Consider the following 22,197-nt stretch of genomic DNA (forward strand, 5'->3'; position numbering starts at 1 on the left):
AGTCATAAGTCTTTTTTTTTTTCAATGGCATTGTAACTTTGAGCAGTCCCTAAACAGATCATTATAAGTCAAGGACTAGCTGTATGAGCCAATTGCTACATGGGGCCGTGGAAATGTGAAAAAAGGGTCGAGAATCACTTTTCCCCCCCAGTGCCGATGTAATTTGGAACGGTCACTAAACAAATGGTCGTAACTGGAGGGCTACCTCCTGGGTTTGGATTCTCCAAGATCGCCTCGGAGTTATGGCTTTCTGCGTCGATGAATTGTGCTTCGAAAATTCAGGGGAAACGTACAACCAAACCAGAGGAAATTGTAATTTAATCATTTAGCCAGTCCGAATTAGGTTAGTTTTTCAACGTAGGTTTAAGAAGGAAAAACGGAGAATCTGCATCTTTTCCCGTGGAGATTCTTCTGGGATCGGAGATTGGAGCCGTTCTGGATCCTCATCGTTTACCAGCGGAAATGGGAACCGATGGCCATTTGAGTTTTCTTTATAAATGTCTTGATGCCGTTCTTGATCTTCTTGAAAAATTTCTTGAATCTCTTGACCCGCCTGGGCTGACCCTAGAGAGGAAGAGAAGGACCGCACATGTGGTCAGGGCTGGGTCCCCAATGGGTAGCCCCCGGGGGGGCATCCAGCCCCTTCCTCTTTCTTCTTCCCTGCTCAGCTTCTGTCCTGCTCGATATTTTCCCTTATCCCCAATTCTGTTTCCTCTGCTATATTTTACCTAGATTTGAGGATCAAATTTCCTTTCTCCTTTTTTCTTTTTCTTTTTTTTTTTTCTACTCGTTTTTTTTTTTCTACTCGTTTTGGCCTGAATGGGTCGTGAACAGAATTATAGGTAGTCTAGAACTCCCCGTCTCCTGGTGGTTGGGCCAAAGACACCCAGTCGGTTTCCATGCCTAAAGCAGGACTAGAACTCACCATCTCCTGGTGATTGGCCCAAAGTTGCCCAACTGGCTTTGGCAGGGCTAGAACTCAAGCTGAAAGGTGAAACTTTTGAGCTAAACTCACACCGATCCAGAAGTGGGGTTCACGTACTGTAACAACTGGTTCGCCCAGCACTGGAAATGTGAAACACGGCAATTCACTCGTGCGTGCTGTCCTCACATGCATGCGGTGTTAAAAACACAGCGATATAGGACGGGATTGTGCCCAGGCAGGTGGGGGCCCTCCCGCAGGTCACCAAGGCTTAAAACCACCTCTGCACCCATCGTCTCCTGTGCCCCAAAAGTGGGCAGAATCTCCTTCCTGAAAGCCCCCTTCCTTTCTCAGCAACTCCATTTTTAACCTGCGTTTTTCAAATCACGACTGCAATGGATGTGCCTTTGATTTGAGAGAGGTGGAGCTCTTGCCTCACCATCAGGAGGTTGTGAGTTCGATCCTAGGTCGAGGCAGATGTTTGGGCAGGAGATTGGACTCGATGACCTGCAAGATCCCTTCCAACTCTTGTTAATCTGTTAAATGCAGATTAAAAATGGTGTTGCAGGGAAGGGCAAGGGGCCTCAGGAAGGAGGTTCTGCCCACTTCTGGGAGCTCAACCCTTAACCTTTCAACTTCAGAAACTGGAAGAGGGGGAAAAATGCCTTTGTATGGTTTTGCAAAGCCAAATCTGCCTTTCTCCTCCCACCCCATCCCTGCAGAGTCTGGGATCGAGTGATTATTTCTGTCCTCCATGAGCTTGTCCCTCCCCTCTGAAGAAGACCTCCCTCTCCAAGGTCTAAAGTCTCAAAACTTAGAGAAGCACATCAACCCCCAGGAAGAGAAATTCCTACAGCTCCCCGGAAATTATTTATGTCTCCAGAGGGTCTCAACAGTGGACAAGCTTCAGGTGGAACCAAAGCTTGGGAGATGTTTCCTCTCTAAAACTTGTGGCCAATGTAGGCTCTCAACTGAGATGGGGTCTCCTCCCCCTTGCAAATGGTTCAACCCTCCTTCTAGGTTTAGAGCTCATCAGAACCATCAAACCATCTTCTTACCTCCTCCTCTTCCTTCTTCCCTTCCCTCCTGTCTGCAAGCAGGAAGTACCCATCCATCAGACCACCTTCTTACCTTCTCCTCTTCCTCCTTCTCCTCCTCCCTTCAAACCCTCCCTCCCTTCTAGCACTGATGATGTTCCCTAGTTGGGCCATGAAACATCTGGAAGAAAGCCACTAAGCTCAGAGAGCTCCAAGGACCCCACAGTTCTCCTCCTTTCCTTCCTCCTCTTCTTCTTCTTCCTCCTCCTCCCCCCCTTCAAACCCTCCTCCTTTCTAGCACTGATAACGTTCCCTAGTTGGGTCCTGAAATGTCTGCAAGAAACCCACCGAGCTCGGAGAACACTAAGGACCTGTCAGTTCAGCTCTGAGCTACAAATTTCTACGGTTTCCACAAATTACTTAATTATGTTTCCAGCATGTCTCAACATTGGACAGGTGGCTGGTTCAGGAGGAGCCAAACCTTGGGAGATGTCATTGAGGTGGAACCTCCTCTCTAAAAGATGGGGCAAATGTAGGACCTCAGGTGAGATGGGGTCTCCTTTGCCTTGCCAATGGTTCAACCCTCCTTCTAGGGTTAGAGCTCATGGGAGGAGGACCCATCCATCACACTGAGTTCTTCTTACCTTCCCCTCCTCCTCCTTCTTCTCCTCCTGTTTATCCTCCACTTCCTTCCCTTCTTCCTCCTTCTCCTCTTCTTCTCTCTTCTTCTCCTCCAGTCTAGCCACAGGTGCACAGATGACTACAATCACTGGGGGTCTCTCCTCAAAGAAATAGTAGCTTCTGCATTGTCTGACCTCCTGCGAAGAGAAAAGAATACATGGAAAGAATCAAGCTATCACCCAGAATTTGTTCCACAGATGCCACCACCTGCTTTGCTATGGAGAAATCTTGGGTCAGCCCCTGAGGTTGCTTCAACTGTGTCCTTCATTAGACAAGCTCTGCCTCAATCTCCATGTGTACTGTAGAAGGGTTCGTTGAAGGGTTCAAGTGTTGGGGTCCCTTCTCTATCGATGGCGTTGGGCCTAAGTGTTGAGTTGGAAAACAGAGAAGACACTCAAGACAAAGGTAGAAGAGAAAGAGGCAGCCTCAGATATGCTTTATCTTCAACTCAGTGGGGATGGAATCCAGTTTCATCTCTGCCCAGAAGATCCTATGGATGTCCCATGGCCTCGAAACATTGCCAGTCCAGGTTAGCATCCATCACTCACCCCATCTTCTTGGAAGTCGCATTCCTCCAAAGAATGTTCGCTTTTCACTGGACACACTGTCTCCTTCATGGTGAACTTCAGCACTTGAGTGCTTTCAGAATTGGGATCCTGAAACAAGACACAGTCAAGCAGATGATTAGTCTGGAGGCCACTTGACCTTCCTCCCACATTACCTTGGAACTATGTGGAATGACTCTTGACGGAGCCACCAGAATGTGGCGGCTCCATCTGCTCTACAGAGCAGAGTCCATACATGTTCTGGATTCTATGCCCATCATCCTGATTGACTGTAGATGAAGGCTCTTCAAGATCTCCATGATAGGAGAACAAGATGGATGGATTCCTCCTTTTTTCACTAGCTCACTGGCGGTCTCAGAACTGCTGCACCTCAGGGATGGATCTTCTCTACAAAAGGCTCTAAACAAGCCCACAATGGACCTGAACTGAGGAGTACATACCCAACCAGGCTCACCAAGAGCCTCCAGAAGCTGGTATACACAGACTTCTCCTGCTTTGCTACAGTAGATGGTCACAACAAGGCCCACAGCCTTGTCATAGGTCAGTAGTTTGTGTGGAAGTGAGGAGACCCCACAGATTTAAAGAGCCCCCCACCCCTTCACCCATGTCTTCCAGAAACAGCCTTCCATCCTCGGTTCTTCTACCTTGGAGGTCCACAGCTGATGGGTGGGTCTCTCTTTTTCAGTTACCTTTCTGGACTCCTTCCCACTACGGATGGGTCTACTCTTCAACGGCTCTAAACAGGACAGGATCAAGTCCATTGTGGACCTGAAACAGAGAGTACGTACCCACTCAGGCTGAGGAACAGCCTCCAAGAGACGGTAGAGAAAGTTTTCTGCTGCTTTGCTATTGTAGATGGCCACTCCAAGCTCCATGGCCTTGTCATAAGGCAGCGGTTTGTGTGGAAGTGAGAAGGTCCCACCGATTGTAAGAGCTCCAACCACCAGCAAGGTCTTCCAGTCCATCCTTGCTTCTTCTGCTAAGGAGGTCCACAGCCGATGTGGTCCTCAGGATCAAGCTGTCTCCTTTTATGCCCTGATACGCAAGTTGTCCACTCGCTGGTGGATGGCCAGGGGTTTTCCACGCCGAATTTTCTGAGGTCCTTCCTGCACAATTTGACATTTTGGAGAGTAGGGCTGAGACAAAGCAGGGCCAATCAAAAACTGTTTTGTTCAGGTGGGAAACTGGAGGACAAAGAAACAGGTGCTGCACCTGGCAGACTCATGGAAAGTGGTTGGTGTACATTACGGTCACCTCCATTTCTTTCCATTCACAAGGGCTGGGGATGGGTGCCAAGGTGTAACCTCAGAGTAGGAGACCTTAAAACAGGATCTTCCGTCTTTGCGTTAGGGTTGTGAACTGTCGAGTAGCAGTCCAGAGAAAAAACATGTCCCGCAAACTGTGATATAAATGAGGCACTTTGGTGGAGGGGTGAAAGTGCAGGCCGAAAACTGTGAGTTCTAGTCCCACCTTCGGCATGAAAGCCTGCCCAGTTACTATTTATATTTATTTATTTATTAAATTTATATACCGCCCTACTCCCGAAGGACTCAGGGCGGTGAACAGGCAAAAGATAAAATACACATAATACAAATGTTAAAAAACCAATTAAAAATACATTAAATACTTTGGCCCAAAACAAATTTTAAACACCCCAAATTATAAAACAAATTTAAAAGCAATTAAAAGGGAGGTTAGGCCAGACCAGCCTGCTGGAATAAGAATGTTTTGAGGGCACGGCGGAAAGTGCGCAAATCCAGGATCTTCCGTATCTCCGGGGGGAGCTCATTCCAGATGGCGGGTGCCCCCACAGAGAAGGCTCTCCCCCTGGGGGCCGCCAGTCAACATTGTTTGACCGATGGCACCCTGAGAAGACCCTCTCTATGGGAGCATACTGGTCGGTGAGAGGCTACTGGTGGCAGAAGGTGGTCTCGTAGGTACCCCGGTCCTAAGCCATGGAGCACTCTAAAGGTGGTAACCAAAACCTTGAAGCGCACCCGGAAGACCACCGGGAGCCAGTGCAGCTCGTGCAGGAGGGGAGTCACATGGGAGCACCACGTCGCTCCTGTAATCACCCATGCGGCTGCATTCTGGACCAGCTGGAGCCTCCGGTGCTCCTCAAGGGGAGTCCCATGTAGAGAGCATTGCAGTAGTCCAGGCGGGAAGTGACGAGGGCATGAGTGACCGTACGTAACAAGTCCCAATCCAGAAAGGGATGCAACTGGAGGATCAGGCGAACCTGATAAAAAGTCCTCCCAGCCACAGCTGTCAAATCCTCTTCTAAAGACAGCCGTGAGTCCAGGAGGACACCCAAGTTGCGAGCCCTCTCCATGGGGGCCAACGACTCGCCCCCAATAGTGATGGCACCAACTGACTATATCGGGACGTCGGAAACCACAGCCACTCGGTCTTGGATGGGTTGAGCCTGAGTCTGCTTCTCCCCATCCAGATCCGTACAGCCTCCAGGCACCGGGACATCACTTCAAGGGCATCATTGGGGTGATCCGGGGTGGAGATGTACAGCTGAGTATCATCAGCGTACTGATGGTATTTCACCCCGAAACCTCGGATGATCTCACCCAGCGGCTTCACATAAATGTTGAACAGAAGGGGCGAGAGGACCGACCCCTGTGGCACCCCACATACAAGGGGCCTTGGGGTCGACCTCTGCCCCCCTGTCAACACAGACTGCGACCGGTCAGAGAGAATGGAGGAGAACCACTGCAACACAGTGCCCCCCACCCCTAACTCTTCCAACCGGTGCAGCATGATACCATGGTCGATGGTATCAAAAGCCACTGAGAGGTCTAATAGGACCAGGATAGAGGAGCAACCTCTGTCCTGAGCCCTCCAGAGATCATCAGCCAATGCGACCAATGCCGTTTCCGTGCTGTATCCAGGCCTGAAGCCCGACTGGAATGGATCTAGATAAGCTGATTCATCCAGGTATTGAGGAAGTGTCGGGCTACCACACGCTCAACAACCTTCACAACAAAGCGGAGGTTGGAGACTGGACGATAGTTGGCTAACACTGCTGGGTCCAGGGAAGGCTTCTTGAGGAGGGGCCTCACCACCACCTCCTTCAAGGCGGCAGGGAAGACACCCTCACTCAAGGAAGCATTAATAATCCCCTGGAGCCAGCCTCGTATAACCTCCTGGGAAGCCAGCACCAACCAGGAGGGACACGGGTCCAATAAACATGTGGCCACGCTCAGTCTGCCCAGTATCCTGTCCACGTCTTCGGGAGTCACAGGATCAAACTCTTCCCAGATAATATTCTCAAGACCTGCCTCCATCATCCCTCCTGAATCTACCCAGTCAGAGTCCAGGTGTTCCTGAATCTGAGCGATTTTGTCATACTGTACAAAATCCTCGGCTCTACCCTCCAAGGGGTCCTCCCGCGCTTCCTGGTGGAGCAGGGAGCGGGTCACCCTAAACAGGGCGGCCGAGCGATTATCTGATGATGCAATAAGAGTGGAAAAATAATTACATTTTGCCGCTTTTATCGCCACCAGGTAGGTCTTAATATGAGACCTTAGTAGTGTTCGGTCTGATTCAGAACGGCTGGCCCTCCAACTGCTCTCCAGGCGTCTTTTCCGGCGTTTCATCTCCCTCAGCTCCTCGGTGAACCAAGGAGCCAGGTGAGACCGGATCAGAGGCCGCAAAGGCACAACCTGGTCCAAAGCTCCAGCGGCCATCCTATCCCAGGCGGCCACTAGGTCTTCAGTCGAGCCGTGAGCCAGAGCCTCAGGAAATGGCCCAAGCTCCATCTGGAACGTATCCGGGTCCATCAGGCGCCTGGGGTGGAACCACCTGGTCGGCTCCGCCTCCGTGCAATGGAGTACGGCGGTCAGAAAGTCAAGTCGAAGGAGCGAGTGATCCGACCATGACAAGGGCTCGATCGCTATATCCCCTATCGCAAGATCACTCAGCCACTGAGCAGAGACAAAAACCAAGTCCAGTGTGTTTCCCCCCGTGTGAGTAGGGCCATGAACTAACTGGGTCAGGTCCATAGCCGTCATGGAAGCCATGAACTCCCGAGCCACCTCAGACGCCTCACCGACGGATGGCAAGTTAAAATCCCCCATGACCATAAGCCTGGGGGTATCAACCGCCACCGCGGCTATAACTTTGAGCAGCTCGGGCAGGGCCATCGCCACGTGGCAGGGAGCCAGGTACGTCATCAGCAAGCCCATCTGCACCCCGTGACCCCACTTCACAAGGAGGGACTCACATCCGGCCGTCTGAGGAACAGTGGCCTCCCTCGGACCAAGACTTTCTCTAATGACAACCGCCACCCTCCCGCCCCTCCCCTGTGCCCTCGGCTGATGGAATGCGCGAAAACTGGGTGGGCACATTTCAACAAGGGGGACCCCCCCTCCTGGCCCAGCCAAGTCTCTGTAATACCGCCAGGTCCGGTCCCCCCTCCTGAACAAAATCGCAAATGAATGAATAACTAGGAGACAGGGAGTTCTAGTTTCACGTTTGGCATGAAAATTGGCCGGGTGACTTTGAGGTGATTCCAGGAGACGGTAGGTTTTAGTCCCACCTTAGGCATGAAAGCAAGATGGGTGACCGAGCCAATCACCAGGAGTCTGTGAGTTCTAGTTTCAACTTTAACATGGAAGGTGGCTGGGTGACTTCGGGCCATCTCTCTCTCTTTCTATATATATATATATATATATATATATATATATCTGCCTACCTCACAAAATTGTGACTGTGGGGAAAATAGAAAAGAAAGGGATATTAGATATATTTGATGCTTCGAGTTATTTATAACAATAATGAACACAGTTTTTAAAAAGGTAAACAAAAATGAGGCTGTGACTTAGTTGTTATGGCATTATTGTGCCTGTTGTTGTCCTTGGCTGCCAGGGTGTGTGTTGTCGTGTTCGTTGGTTTTATCGTGTTTAACTTGGTTAGCTGCCCGAAGTTGCAGTTATGGGTGGTTACAGAAATGGATTAAAGTGGATTAAAGCCCATGGAGAAACCCCATCAAGGGTGTTGTCTAAGAGTCCGCAAAGACTTGAAAGCACCTGATCCATCAATCAATCGATTGATTAGAGGCAATTGTGTCAAATTATATAGGGTCTCCTGCTCGAACAGGGAGTTGGACTAGATGACCTCCCAGGTGCCCTCCAAATCTGTCATTCTATGGCTTTTCCTTAAGGTTCTCCTGCTTGAGTAGGGAATTGGACTAGAGCAGTGTTTCTCAACCTTGGTAGCTTGAAGATGGGGTGGACTTCAACTCCCAGAATCCCCCAGCCAGCAACGCTGGCTGGGGGTTTCTGGGAGTTGAAGTCCCCCCATCTTCAAGCTTCCAAGGTTGAGAAACACTGGACTAGAGGGATGGGCAAATGTGGCTCTTTTACAACCTGTGGACTTCAACTCCCAGAATTCCTGAGACAGCTTCTCAGGAATTCTGGGAGTTGAAGTCCACAGGTTGTAAAAGATAGATGACCCCCAAGATCCCTTCCATCCTTGTTCTTCTATGATTCTGTGAGGATCTCCTGTTTGAACTGGGGGCTGGACTAGATGACCTCCCAGGTCCCTTCCAACACTGTCATTCTATGATTCTCTAAGGGTCTCCTGTCTGAGCAAGGATTTGGGCTAGAAGACGTCCAAGGTCTCTTCCAGCTCTATTCTGATAAGGTAAGGTAAGATAAGGTAGGGTTAGGGTAGGATAGGATAAAGTATAACAAGACAAAACAAGGCAAGAAGATAATATAAGATAGATATAAGATAAGCTTTATTGTCATTTTTTTTATTTGGAGCACACAGACCCACATTAAAAATGAAATTCCGTTGCCTCCCCTCAAAACAGAATTAGTGGACAACCATTTAAATATGAGCCAACCGTGTGCAGCAGCTGCCAAAAAAGTCAACACAGTTCTGGGCTGCATAAACAGAGGGATAGAATCAAGATCAGGTGAAGTGTTAATGCCACTTTATAAAGTCTTGGTAAGGCCACACTTGGAATATGGCACCCATCATATATGAAGAGCACTTGCAGGAATTGAGTATCTCTAGTTTAGAGAGGTAAACTAAAGCCAAAGAGCTCCTGATCCAGTTCTACAGAGGAATTATTGAGTCTGTCGTCTGCACCTCCATCACTGTCTGGTTTGGCTCTGCAACCCAACAAGACAGACAGAGACTTCAGAGGAGAATTAGAACTGCAGAAAAAACAACGGCTACCAACCTGCCTTCCACTGAGGACCTGTATACTGCACGAGTCAAAAAGAGGGCTGGGAAAATATTTACAGACCCCTCGCATCCTGGACATCAACTGTTTCAACTCCTACGTCCTCAAAACGACACCATAGAGCACTGCACACCAGAACAACTAGACACAAGGACAGTTTTTTCCCTCGAACGCCATCACTCTGCTAAATAAATAATTCCCACAACAGTGTCAAACCAAGACTGTATTACTATTATTCTTCTCATCCTTCCTAGTACCTAACTCCTTTTCTACTTATTATTATAACCATGTGGCTTGTATCTTTCAATTATATTGTTTTTATTTGCTTCTTAGTACGATTTGATAGTTTATTAGTAGCCTTGACTATCACTAAGTGTTGTATCTTTGATGAATGTATTTTTATTTTATTTTTCTTTATGTACACTGAGAGCATATACACCTAAGACAAATTCCTTGTGTGTCCAATCACAGTTGGCCAATAAAGAATTCTATTCTATTCTATTCTATTCTATTCTATTCTATTCTATTCTATTCTATTCTATTCTATTCTATTCCATTCCATTCCATTCCATTCCATATTCTATTCTATTCTATTCTATTCTATTCTATTCCATTCCATTCCATTCCATATTCTATTCTATTCTATTCTATTCTATTCTATTCTATTCTATTCTATTCTATTCTATTCTATTCCATTCCATTCCATTCCATTCCATTCTGTTTTCTATTCTTTTCTGGTTTTCTATTCTTTTCTGGTTTTCTCTTCTATTTTCTGTTCTGTTCTCTATTCTCTATTCTATTCTATTCTTTTTTTCCTCTTCTACTTTCTCTTCTTTTCTGTTCTGTTCTCTATTCTATTCTGTTTTCTATTCTTTTCTGGTTTTCCCTTCTATTTTCTCTTCTGTTTTCTGTTCTGTTCTCTCTTCTTCTATCCTATCCTATCCTATTGAAAAGGATGGCACTAAGGGTGGCATGATAGCTTGTCTTCCAGTATTTGAGGGGCTGCCGTAGAAGGCCTCTTCTCCAAAGCACCAGAAGACAGGAGAAAAACAACGGATGGAAACTAATGAAGGAGAAAAGCAACCTAGAACTAAGGAGAACTTTCTTGACAGTGAGAACATAGAGTTGGAAGGGACCTTGGGGGTCATCTAGTCCAACCCTCCTGCGTGAGCAGGAGACCCTACGCCATTTCTGACAAACGGCAGTCCAATCTCTTCTTGAAAGCCTCCAATGATGAAGCACCCACAACTTCTGAAGGCAACTTCTGTTCCACTGGTTGATTGTCCTCACTGTTAGGCAGTTTCTGCTTAATTCTTCTCTCCTTGGTGAGTTTCCATCTGTTGGTTCTTCTTCTGCCTTCTGGTGTTTTGGAAAATAAGTAGAACAACTGACCCGCCCCATTTGTGACAATTAATCAGTGGAACACCAGAAGTTATGGGTGCTCCATCATTTGAAGAAGAGTCCGGACCGGCATTTGTCTGAGATAGTATAGGACAGGTCTTTCCTGCTTGAGCAGGAAAGGGACCTCAAAGTCCCTTCCAACACCGATGTTCAATGTAGGAATCTGCAGTTTAGTTTAGTTTTAGTTTAGTTTTATTTGATTTGTATACCGCCCTACTCCCGAAGGACTCAGGGCAGTGAACAGCCACAAGATAAAAACACATAAATACAAAATTTAAAAACAGAATAAAACCGAATTAAATAATTTGGCCGAAGACAGATTTAAAACACCCCAATAAATTAAAACCAATTAAAATGTGTATTTTAAAAGGGAAAAAAGGGAAAAATTAGGCCAGGCCAGCCTGATGGAATAAAAAGGTTTTAAGAGCGTGGTGGAAGGTACGTAGATCCGGGATCCTCTGTATCTCCGGGGGGAGCTCATTCCAGACAAGAGGTGCCCCCACAGAGAAGGGTCTTCCCCTGGGGGCCGCCAGTCGACATTGTTTGGTAGTCTGCATATGTGCAGGAATTTTTTTTTTTTTTAATTTGATTTATATGCCGCCCTTCTCCGGAGACTCAGGGCGGCTTACAATGCGTTAAGCAATAGCCTTCATACTTTTGTATATTTTATACAAAGTCAGCTATCTGACTTTGTAAATTTTCCTATCTTGGATGGCAAACCTCAGATTAAGGAAGGTTACTTGCACGTAAGCGCCAGGAAATGACATTAGAAGATAAAGACCCTAACTCTGTAAATAAGAGGAAGAGGAGGAGAGGAAGTGGGATGTGTGTTAGATTTTAATTATAGCTAAACATTATAAGTGCTTAAGCAAAGCAGTAATGATTAACCTATGATTTAAGTTACCTGGAAGATTCTGTGAGCCAATGATATATTCTGCCAAGTACGCTGTAACTTGAAAGTAACGAACTATATAATGTCACTATGTAAGACAATAAAGTTACCACATATATTCTCAACCTTTGTGTGTGTGGTCACTCAACATTCTGAATCTTCTATGCTCAGGGCCAGTCAGGAACTGAAGGACGAGGAAGCAAGTCCTGCACCTGATAGGTTGGTGTAATTACAATCAACTCCATTTGTGTGGCTCCGAAGAGGTCAGGGATCTGTGCCAAGGTGTAACCTCAGAGTAGGAAATCCTTTTGTTCCTCCTAAAACAATCTGGAGCAGAATCTGCCATCTTTGGCACCCTTTGTTGCGCCTGTGATAACTGACAGCAATGATGGTTGTGGTGCTGATCTTCGTTCTTCATTCCACTGGTTAATTGTGAGAACAATTAACCAGTGGAACAGCTTGCCACCAGAATTTGTGGGTGCTCCATCACTGGAGGCTTTTAAGAAGAGATTGGACAGTCATTTGTTTGAAATGGTACAGGGTCTCCTGTCTGAGCTGGACTAGAAGACTTCCAAAGTCCCTTCCAGTTCTATTCTGAATTTAATTTAATTTAATTTTTTTAAAAATTTTTTGATTTATATGCTGCCCTTCTCCGGAGACTCAGGGCGGCTTACAATGCGTTAAGCAATAGCCTTCACACTTTTGTATATTTTTACAAAGTCAGCTTATTGCCCCCACAAACTGGGTCCTCATTTTATCTACCTTAAAAAGGATGGAAGGCTGAGTCAACCTTGAGCCTGGCAAGATTCGAACTTACTTTAATTGCAGACAACTGGTGTTAAATTGCAGTGCCTTGTCTGCAGAGCTATCCAGGCTCCTAAATTTTAATTTTAATTTAATTTAATTTAATTTATTCTCACCCATGCTGCCCTCACATCAGCCTCATGTTGTCACCTGTTTTATCCTTTTTCCCACAGGTTTCAGACTAAATTATTGTCCTAAATTCTCTACTCAGAGTTGTCATAAAGCATTTATCCCACTTGGCAATTTGAAGGCAGGCAGCTGGGTGACCTTGGACCAATGACTAGGTGATGGTGAGTTCTAGTCCTGCCTTAGTTATGAAAGCCAGCTAGGTGACTTTGGGGAAATCACCAGGTGACAGTGAGTTATAGTTTTCCTTTAGGCATGAAAGCCACTGGGTGATTTTGAGCCAATCACCAGGAGACTGGGAGATATAGTTCCTTCCCTGGACCCGGCCGTATTAGCCAATTATCGCCCAGTCTCCAACCTTCACTTTGTGGCAAAGGTTGTTGAGCGTGTGGTAGCCCGACAGCTTCCTCAATACCTGGATGAATCAGCTTATCTAGATCCGTTCCAGTCGGGCTTCAGGCCTGGGCACAGCACAGAAACAGCATTGGTCCCATTGGTTGATGATCTCTGGAGGGCTCGGGACAGGGGCTGCTCCTCTGTCCCGGACCTATTAGATCTCTTAGCGGCTTTTGATACCATCGACCATGGTATCATGCTGTGACGATTGGAGGGGTTGGGAGTGGGGGGCACCATGTTGCGGTGGTTCTCCTCCTTCCTCTCCGACCGTACGCAGTTTGTGTTGGCAGGGGGGCAGAGGTCGACCTCGAGGCACCTTGTATGTGGGGTGCTACAGGGGTCGGTCCTCTCTCCCCTTTTGTTCAACATTTATGTGAAGCCGCTGGGTGAGATCATCCGTGGTTTCGGGGTGAGGTTCCATCAGTACGCTGATGATACTCAGCTGTATAACTCCACCCCGGACCACCCCAATGATGCCCTTGACGTGAGGTCCCAGTGCCTGGAGGCCGTGCGGATCTGGATGGGGAGAAACAAGCTCAAACTCAACCCTTCTAAGACCGAGTGGCCGTGGCTTCCAGCGTCCCAGTATAGTCAGCTGGCTCCATCGCTGACTATTGGGGGCGAGATCCTGGCCCCCACAGAGAGGGCTCACAACTTGGGTGTTCTCCTGGATGCACGGCTGTCTTTGGAAGATCATATGATGCCCATGGCCTGGGGAGCTTTCTATCGGGTTCGCCTGATGCACCCGTTGCATCCCTTTCTGGACTGGGATGCCCTGCGCACAGTCACTCATGCCCTTGTCACGTCCCGTCTGGACTACTGCAACACTCTCTACATGGGGCTCCCCTTGAAGAGCACTTGGAGGCTCCAACTGGTCCAGAATGCGGCCGCGCGGATGGTTATGGGTGCGACTCGGTGCACCCACGTAACACCCCTCCTGCGCGAGCTGCACTGGCTCCTGGTGGTCTTCCGGGTGCGATTCAAGGTGTTGGTCACCACCTTGAAAGCGCTCCATGGCTTAGGACCGGGGTATATACGAGACCGCCTTCTGCCACCAGTAGCCTCTCACCGACCAGTACGCTCCCACAGAGAGGGACTCCTCAGGGTGCCGTCGGCCAAACAATGCCGAATGGCGACACCCGGGGGAGAGCCTTCTCTGTGGGGGCACCAGCCCTCTGGAATGAGCTGCCCCTAGAGCTTCGTCTTAGCCCCGACCTGCGTACTTTTTGCCGCGCCCTGAAGACCCCTTTGTTTCAACAAGCCGGACTGACCTAATATGAATTTTATTATGGGTGTATGTGTGTTTTAATTTGCGGGCCAATTTTATATATTGATTTTAATTTGGTTTTAAATTTTTTAAATCTATGTGTTTTAATATAGCTGTACATTGCCCTGCGTCCTTCGGGAGAAGGGCGGTATAGAAATCTAATAAACTAATAAACAAGTAGTTTTCGAATTTACAATCACAATCGGGCCCCAAATTTCTGTTGTTAAGTGAGACATTGGTCAAGTGAATTATCTGTAACCAAGAATTATCTGTAATTCTGCTCGCAACCCAGTTAGGCCCAAAAGAACAATAAATTCGATTCTCAAATCGAGATAAACTATCGTGAAGCAAACAGAATTGGAGACAAAGGATGAAAAGTTGTTGGAAAAGAAGAAAAAGCAAGACCCTTGCCCAGAAAAATTTTATTATTTATTTATTATTCAGAAAATTTACACAGCTTTTTAAATCAATCTCAGTGACTCCGAAGCTCTTTCAAAATACAGATCGTCCTCGACTTACGACAATTCACTTAGTGACTGCTCCAAGTTACACTGGCATTGGAAAAAAAGCAACTTATGACCCTTTTTCAGACTTACGACCATTGCAGCATCGGTCAAAATTCAGATTCTTATCAACTGACTCACATTTATGACAGTTGCAGTGTCCCAGGGTCACATGATCCTCTTTTGCAAATTTGTCAGGAGTCCATGGGGAAGCCAGATTCACTTAACGACCATGGGACTTACTTGAGAAATGCAATGATTCACTTAACAACCGTAGCCAGAAAATTCATCAAATGGGACAAAACTCTCTTAACAAACGTTTCACTTAGCAACATAAATTTTGGACTCAATTCTGATCGTAACTCGAGGACTATCTGTAAAGACAGGATGGAAAAACTGATTTTTCTCCCAAAAAGACTCATACTTTGCAAAGCCTCATTTCGGCATTTACAGGTTATCCTCAACTTACTATCACAATTGAGCCCGAAATTTCTGTTGCTAAATGAAACATTTATCAAGAGAATTATGCCCTGTTTTACGACCATCCTTGCCGCATTCACTAAGCAAATGGTCGTTAAGCAAATCCAGCTTCCCCTTTGATTATGCTTGTCAGAAGGTAGCCAAAGGGATCACGTGACACCCCCCCCCCATGTAACCGTCATAAGTACGAGTCAGTTGCCAAGCATCTGAATTTCGATCATGTGACCACGGGGAGGCTACAACGGTCGTAAGTGTGAAAAAAAAAACCCAGTCCCGAGTCCCTTGCCATTGGAAATTTGAACGGTCACTAAATGAACCGTTGTAAATCGAGGACTGCCAATATTGCCATTTTAAAAAAAAAAAAAAAAAAGCTGGGTTACTGATTCTAAGTCGTACGCTCGTTAAAGTCAAGATTCTTTGCCCTAAACAGAGGTCTAAATGGGAAAAGCAAAGCTGGAAAAATGTGGGAAGTTTTTTTTAATCGATGGAAAACTGGAAGATTTGGTCCTTCTGAATCACGGCCTAGAAGCGGAAATTTACGCCGATGACAAAGCGGTTATTCTGGAAGAAATCATGAATGCCATCCCTGATTTTTTTGAAAAAATTCTTGAATCTCTTGACACGTTTGGGCCGGTCCTAGAGAAGAAGAACGTAGAACACAGAGTTGTAGGGGACCTCCGAGGTCATGTAGTCCGCTCTAGCAGGAAACCCTTTTCTCCCCTTCTCCTTCTCGTCCTTCTTCTCAATATGACATCTAGTCCAACCCAGCAGGAATCCTTTTTCTTCTCCTTCTCTTCCTTCTTCTCAGAATGACAGAGTTGGAGGGAGCTTGGAGATGATCTAATCCAACCCCCTCTCTAGAAGGAATCCCTTCTCTCCTTTACTTCTCCTCCTCCCGCTCCTTCTCCCCCTCCTCAGAATTACAGAGTTGGAGGGGATCCGGGAAGTCTTCTAATCTAGCGCTGCTGGCTGGGGGATTCTGGGAGTTGAAGTCCACCCATCTTCAAGCTTCCAAGATTGAGAAACACTGTTCTAGACCATCCTAGGAGCTACCACACCCCCTTCTTACCTTCTTCTCCTCCTCTTTCTCCTCCTCCTTCGCTGATCCCTCCACGGCGTCACAGGTGAGAACAGCCACTGGGGGCCTCTCCTCCAGGAAATAGTAGCCTGTGCATTGTCTGACCAGCTGTGGAGGAGAAAAAAGCGTGGTGAGAATCAAGATATCTCTCAGAACTCAGATTCCATGGAGACCACCATCTCCTTTCCTACGGAGGAATCTTGGACCCTTCCCGAACAAAGTTAGACAATCTAAGCTGGTGGATCCTCAGTCTCTCCATGTACACTTTAGGGGAACAGGAAATAACTTTTGAAGGGTTCGAGGGTCCTTCCCCATCCTTGTATCTGGGCCTAAGAGTTGGCTTGGAGAACCGAGAAGTAGATGTCCCTCAAGACAAAGATAGAAGTTGAAGAGCTCTTTCTTCAACCCAATGGGGATGGCACTCCAGTTTCACCTCTGCCAAGAAGATCCTACAGAGGTCCCAATAGACCTGTCTCCATCTACCATACATCACCCAACCAGTTGGGTATCAATCCCTCACCCCGTTTTCTTTGAAGTCGCATTCCTCCATGGAAAATTCTTCTTCTACCGGGCACACCGTCTGTTTGATGGTGAAGTTCAGCTCTTGATTGCTTTCAGAATAGGGATCCTGAAACAAGACATAGCAAAACCGAACAGCTAGTTTGAAGGCCACCTGCACCTTCTCCCGTTTTAGACTGGGAATCCTTTCTGAATGGCTCTTTATGTAGCCACTTGAAAGCGGCTGCAGAGAAGACTCCAAGCCAGTTCTAGAAGTTCTGGACTCCATGCCCTGATTGACCATAGATGAAGACTTTTCGAGATCTCCATACTAGGAGAACAGGGTGAGTGGGTCTCTCTTTTTCAGCTAGTTCCCCCATAGTCTCAGAAGTGATCCCCAAGGCGATGTGTCTACTCTACAAAGGCCAGGATGAAGTCCACCATGAGCCTGAAATAGCTCTCCCAACTCATGGTTAGCACATTTCAGCTTTTAACCCTGCTTGGGAAGACTATACTGTACCAGAATGGTGTCCTTTTCTGAAGGGTGCAGGAACAATTGTTTTCAAAGAATGTACAAGGTGCCATGAGCTCATGAAACTCTACTGTGTCTTGAACACTCTTTGAGACGAGAAGTCTCCTGGGTGTGGTACGGACGGTGCTGTACCAGGAGCAACAGAAATCATCTCAGACCCAGGAGCTTCTAGGGGGACTTTGGGCATCTCCTCTCCTCTCTCTTTCTTTCTCTCCCTCCCTCCCTCTCTCCCTCTCTGCCTACCCTACTTCCTGCCTACCCAGGAGAAGGACGGAAATGGGGAAGTTGTGTTTGCTGCCTTCAGTGGGGGAGGTAGACCATACATATTGTCATCATCTTCAGCATGGACTTCATGATTATCACTATCACCATCACCTTCATCTTCCTTCTCTTCCTCCTCACCATCATCACCATCCTCAATTCATCCTCCTCAACGCCATCATTGCCATCATCACCTTCATCCTCCTCCTCCTCCTCACCTTCATCTTCACCATCCTTACCATCCTCACCATCACCATCCTCAACTTCATCATCCCCATCCTCCTCAACTTCATCATCCCCATCATCTTCATCATCCCCCTCATCCTTGATTTCATCCCCACCACGATCCTCATCACTTTCATCATGTCCATCCTCCTCAACTTCATCCTCACCGTCATCCCCATCACCTTCATCATCCCCATCCTCTTCAATTTCATTATCCCCATCTTCACCCTCATCTCCATCGCTTTCATCATCTCCATCCTCCCCAGCTTCATCAGTACATTCATCATCCCCATCATCCTCGACTTCATCCCCACCACGATCCCCATCACCTTCCTCATTCCCCCACCACCAGCCTGCCAGGTCTGGACTCCATACCCATTCAGGCTGAGGAACATCTTCCAGGAGACGGTAGAGGGAGTCTTCCCCGGCTTTCTTATTGTAGATCTCCACTCCGAGATGTAGGGCCTCGTCATAGGTCAAGGGATTGCGGGGTAAGTGGGGGCTCCCAGAGGCTGAAAGAATCCCAACCAGCATCAAGGTCTTCCAGAAAAACCCTTCCATCCTTGGTTCTTCTACTATGGAGGTCCAAAGCTGATGTGGTCCATGGGACCACGACGCTTCCTTTTATGCCCTGCTATGCAGATTGACCAGCCGCTGGCGGACGGCCAGGGGTTTTCCCCATTGAATTCCCCAAGGTCCTTCCTGCAGAAGGCACACTCCTTTTCTTGGGAGGGGGACTGAGACAAAGCAGGGCCAATCAGGAACTGATTGGGAAACTGGAGGACAAGGAAACAGGTGCTGCACCTGGCAGACCCATGGAAAGTGGTTGGTGTAGGTTTCAATCAACCCCCGTTTTCTCCATTCACAAAGGTTAGGGACCGTTGCCAAGGAGTAACCTCAGAGTAGGGGACCATTCATCTCCATTAAACAATCTGGCGTGGGATCTTCCGTTTTTGGCACCCTCCACGATTAAAGACAACCGTGGTGACTGTGGCCTTCGTCCTTTGCTTTCATCTGCTGCTCCCGCCACCTCTGTCTCTTAAAATTGGCTATTTTCCCCAATGGAGTTTTCAGACTGACCACCATCTCTCCCAAATCCTCCACTTGCACCTGTCTGAAGTTTGTACAACATACAACAGTAGGCTTGGAAGCAACTTTGGAGTTCTTCAACGCACTGCTCCAGCAGGAGACCTGATACAATCCCAGATGAATGGCTATCCAGTGTTTTCTTGAAGACATTCAGGGTTGAAGCACCCACGGCTTCTGGTGGCAAACTGTTCCATAGGTTAATTATTCTCCTTAATTCCAGGTTGCTTCTGTCCTTGATTAACTTCCATTCATAGTTTCTTGTCCTGCCTTGTGGTGCTTGGGAAAATAGGCTGACCCCCCTCTTCTTTGTGGCAGCCCCTCAAATACTGGCAGACTGCTATCAGGTCCTTCTTTTCACTAGACTAGACGTCCATTACAGGTAGTCTTTGACTCATGACCATAATTGAAAGAAAAAGGAAGGAAGGAAGGAAGGAAGGAAGGAAGGAAGGAAGGAAGGAAGGAAGGAAGGAAGGAAGGAAGAAGATGATGGATCGATAGAGAGAGGGAGGGTGGATGGATGGTTGGAGAGATGGAGAGATGGAGAGATGATAGATAGATAGATAGATAGATAGATAGATAGATAGATAGATAGATAGATCCTGTGTTTCCCCAAAAATAAGATCAGGTCTTATATTAAATTTTGCTCCAAAAGATGCATTAGGACTTATTTTCTGGTTAGGTCTTATTTTGGGGGACATAGGGTACTAAATGCATCCATCTGGCTGACAGTCTTAACTGGGGCTTATTTTGGGGGGGTAGGGCTAATATTACAACCATCCTAAAAAAATCGTGCTAGGACTTATTTTCCGGTTGGGTCTTATTTTTGGGGAAACAGGATAGATAGATAGATAGATAGATAGATAGATAGATAGATAGATAGATAGATAGATAGATAGATATAGATGAGAGAGAGAGAGAGAGAATGAGAGATGTTAATCCAAAGAAAATAAACTTCAAACAAGCACAACAAAAACCATAGATAGGTAGGTAGGTAGGTAGGTAGGTAGGTAGGTAGGTAGGTAGGTAGATAGATAGATAGATAGATAGGTGGGTGGCAGTGGTGGTCGTGGCCTAGTTGGCCTCCTGCACCACAGCGGAGGAGATGTTTTTGCCCTCCCCAGGCTCTGGAGGCTTTCCTTGAGCCTTCGGGAGGGGGGAAAACAGCCTCCCCAGGCTCCAGAGGCCCTCTGGAGGCTAGAAACAGGCCTGTTTCAGCCTTTCCAGACTTTTGGTAGGCACATTATTTGCCCTCCCTGAGCCTCCGTGCGCACCCTGCACTTACCTGCATCCAAAACGGGCCACATGGGGACTCCTGGGAGGGGAGGGGCAGGGTGGGTGGGGCCAGCCAGGAGTGGGATTTGGGGGTTCTCCGAATTGCACAGAATCTTAGCTAGAGGTTCTCCCGAACCCCTGCAAACCCCCAGCAACTCACCTATGGTGGATGGATGTATTGATGGATGGATGGATGGATGGATGGATGGATGGATGGATGGATAGATAGATAGATAGATAGATAGATAGATAGATAGATAGATAGATAGACGGATGTGATAGAAAGCGACAGAAATGATGGATGGAAAGATAGATAGATAGATAGATAGATAGATAGATAGATAGATAGATAGATAGACAGACGAATGTGATAGAAAGAGATAGAAATGATGGATGGATGGACGAACAGATGGACGGATAGATGGATGGGATAGAAAGCGATAGAAATGATGGATGGATGGATGGATAGATAGATAGATAGATAGATAGATAGATAGATAGATAGATAGACAGACGAATGTGATAGAAAGAGATAGAAATGATGGATGGATGGACGGACGGACGGATGGATGGGATAGAAAGCGATAGAAATGATGGATAGATAGATAGATAGATAGATAGATAGATAGATAGATAGATAGGCAGACAGACAGACGAACGTGATAGAAAGAGATAGAAATGATGGATGGATGAACAGACGGACGGACGGATGGATGGATATGATAGAAAGAGATAGAAATGATGGATGGATGGATGGATGGATAGATAGATAGATGATAGATAGATAGATGGATGGATGGATGGATGGATGGATGGAAAGATAGATAGATAGATAGATAGATAGATAGATAGATAGATGTGATAGAAAGATAGAAATGATGGATGGTTGGATGGATGGATAGATAGATAGATAGATAGATAGATAGATAGATAGATAGACAAACAGACAGACAGACAGACAGATAAATGGATATTACACTACTGCATCAGATGCAGATACCATCTTGATACTACAGTGGTTTAAAGCACCCTGTTATTAACACAGCTGCCTGCAATTTACTGCTGGTTCGAATCTCTCCAAGGCTCAAGGTTGACTCAGCCTTCCATCCTTTCTAAGGTAGGTTAAATGAGGACCCGGATTGTGGGGGCAATAAGCTGACTTTGTATAAATATACAAAAGTATGAAGGCTATTGCTTAACGCACTGTAAGCCGCCCTGAGTCTCCGGAGAAGGGCGGCATATAAATCAAATTTAAAAAAAAAATTTAAAAAAAAAAGATATAGAGATACACATAGATATATAGATAGATAAATGTGTGTGTGTATATGTGTGTGTGTGTGTGTGTGTGTGTGTGTGAGAGAGAGAGAGAGAGAGAGAGAGAGAGAGAGAGAGAGAGAGAGAGAGAGAGAGAGAGAGAGAGAGAGAGAGAGAGAATGATGATAGGCAGACAGAGACAGAATTTCTCCAGCTTGGCAACTTCAATTCATCTGAACTTCAGTTTGTGGCTCTCCCAAAGTTCAGATCTGCTCACTGTCAAGTCTTGATTAAGGGGCATCAGAGCCCGGCCTTTTCAATCAAAGATTGTCGTGTGTGTGGCACCACACAGTTGCGCAAAGGAGGCTGATTGTGCAAGGCCTCATTGTTGTGGGTCTGCCCCCCTCCCCTCCCGTTGTCGTGTGACCCTTCGAAGGGCGGCTGTGATGAGGCCAACTCCAGAGAGGAGAAGGACAGGCTGCGTCACCTGAACTTCGTGGGGAAAGTCCTCACCAAAGAGGGAACCCACAACTCAGCCGGTGTGTGTGGGGGGGTGGGAAGTGCAAAGGGGAGCCTTCGCTTAGGACTCTTCGCAGAACCTGGAAACCCAAAAAGGGAACTCTTGAATCTGTGTCTCACGATATCACCTGGTTTTATCCGGTATTTCTTTGTTCCCCTCTTATTATTTTAATAAATCATTCAAGGCGG

At 46.9% G+C, this 22,197-nt stretch overlaps 2 protein-coding genes across 2 annotated transcripts; both read right to left on the reverse strand.

Moving 5' to 3' along the window:
* Positions 1-450: 450 nt before the first annotated feature.
* Positions 451-4,282, reverse strand: LOC139326653 (cathelicidin-related peptide Oh-Cath-like). Its single transcript, XM_070956554.1, has 4 exons — positions 3,995-4,282; positions 3,189-3,296; positions 2,604-2,777; positions 451-564 (listed from the first exon to the last, which is right to left on the reverse strand). The coding sequence occupies exons 1-4, from the start codon at positions 4,169-4,171 to the stop codon at positions 451-453; spliced, it is 573 nt and encodes a 190-aa protein (XP_070812655.1). The 5' UTR covers positions 4,172-4,282.
* An 11,520-nt stretch (positions 4,283-15,802) lies between these two features.
* LOC139326648 (cathelicidin-related peptide Oh-Cath-like) lies at positions 15,803-18,435 on the reverse strand. Its single transcript, XM_070956550.1, has 5 exons — positions 18,250-18,435; positions 16,879-16,986; positions 16,350-16,466; positions 16,045-16,080; positions 15,803-15,916 (listed from the first exon to the last, which is right to left on the reverse strand). The coding sequence occupies exons 1-5, from the start codon at positions 18,433-18,435 to the stop codon at positions 15,803-15,805; spliced, it is 561 nt and encodes a 186-aa protein (XP_070812651.1).
* Between the last annotated feature and the right edge of the window lie 3,762 nt (positions 18,436-22,197).

Source organism: Pituophis catenifer, unplaced genomic scaffold (genome assembly GCF_029215685.1).
Source record: "Pituophis catenifer annectens isolate HBS135680 unplaced genomic scaffold, rPitCat1.0.hap2 SCAF_73, whole genome shotgun sequence".
Classification (NCBI taxonomy): Eukaryota; Metazoa; Chordata; class Lepidosauria; order Squamata; family Colubridae; genus Pituophis; species Pituophis catenifer.

Bases quoted from the DNA above. Each gene is read 5' to 3' on its own strand.
- LOC139326653 (XM_070956554.1), bottom strand. From the start codon at position 4,171: ATGGACTGGAAGACCTTGCTGGTGGTTGGAGCTCTTACAATCGGTGGG. The intron at 3,297-3,994 runs GTACGTACTCTC...GTCTTGTTTCAG, and splicing joins CTGTTCCTCAGCCTGAGTGG to GATCCCAATTCTGAAAGCAC. The intron at 2,778-3,188 runs GTGAGTGATGGA...TTCTCTTCGCAG, and splicing joins GCGACTTCCAAGAAGATGGG to GAGGTCAGACAATGCAGAAG.
- LOC139326648 (XM_070956550.1), bottom strand. From the start codon at position 18,435: ATGGAAGGGTTTTTCTGGAAGACCTTGATGCTGGTTGGGATTCTTTCA. The intron at 16,987-18,249 runs GTATGGAGTCCA...GTCTTGTTTCAG, and splicing joins ATGTTCCTCAGCCTGAATGG to GATCCCTATTCTGAAAGCAA. The intron at 15,917-16,044 runs GTTGGACTAGAT...CTTCTTCTCTAG, and splicing joins AGAAAAAGGATTCCTGCTGG to GACCGGCCCAAACGTGTCAA.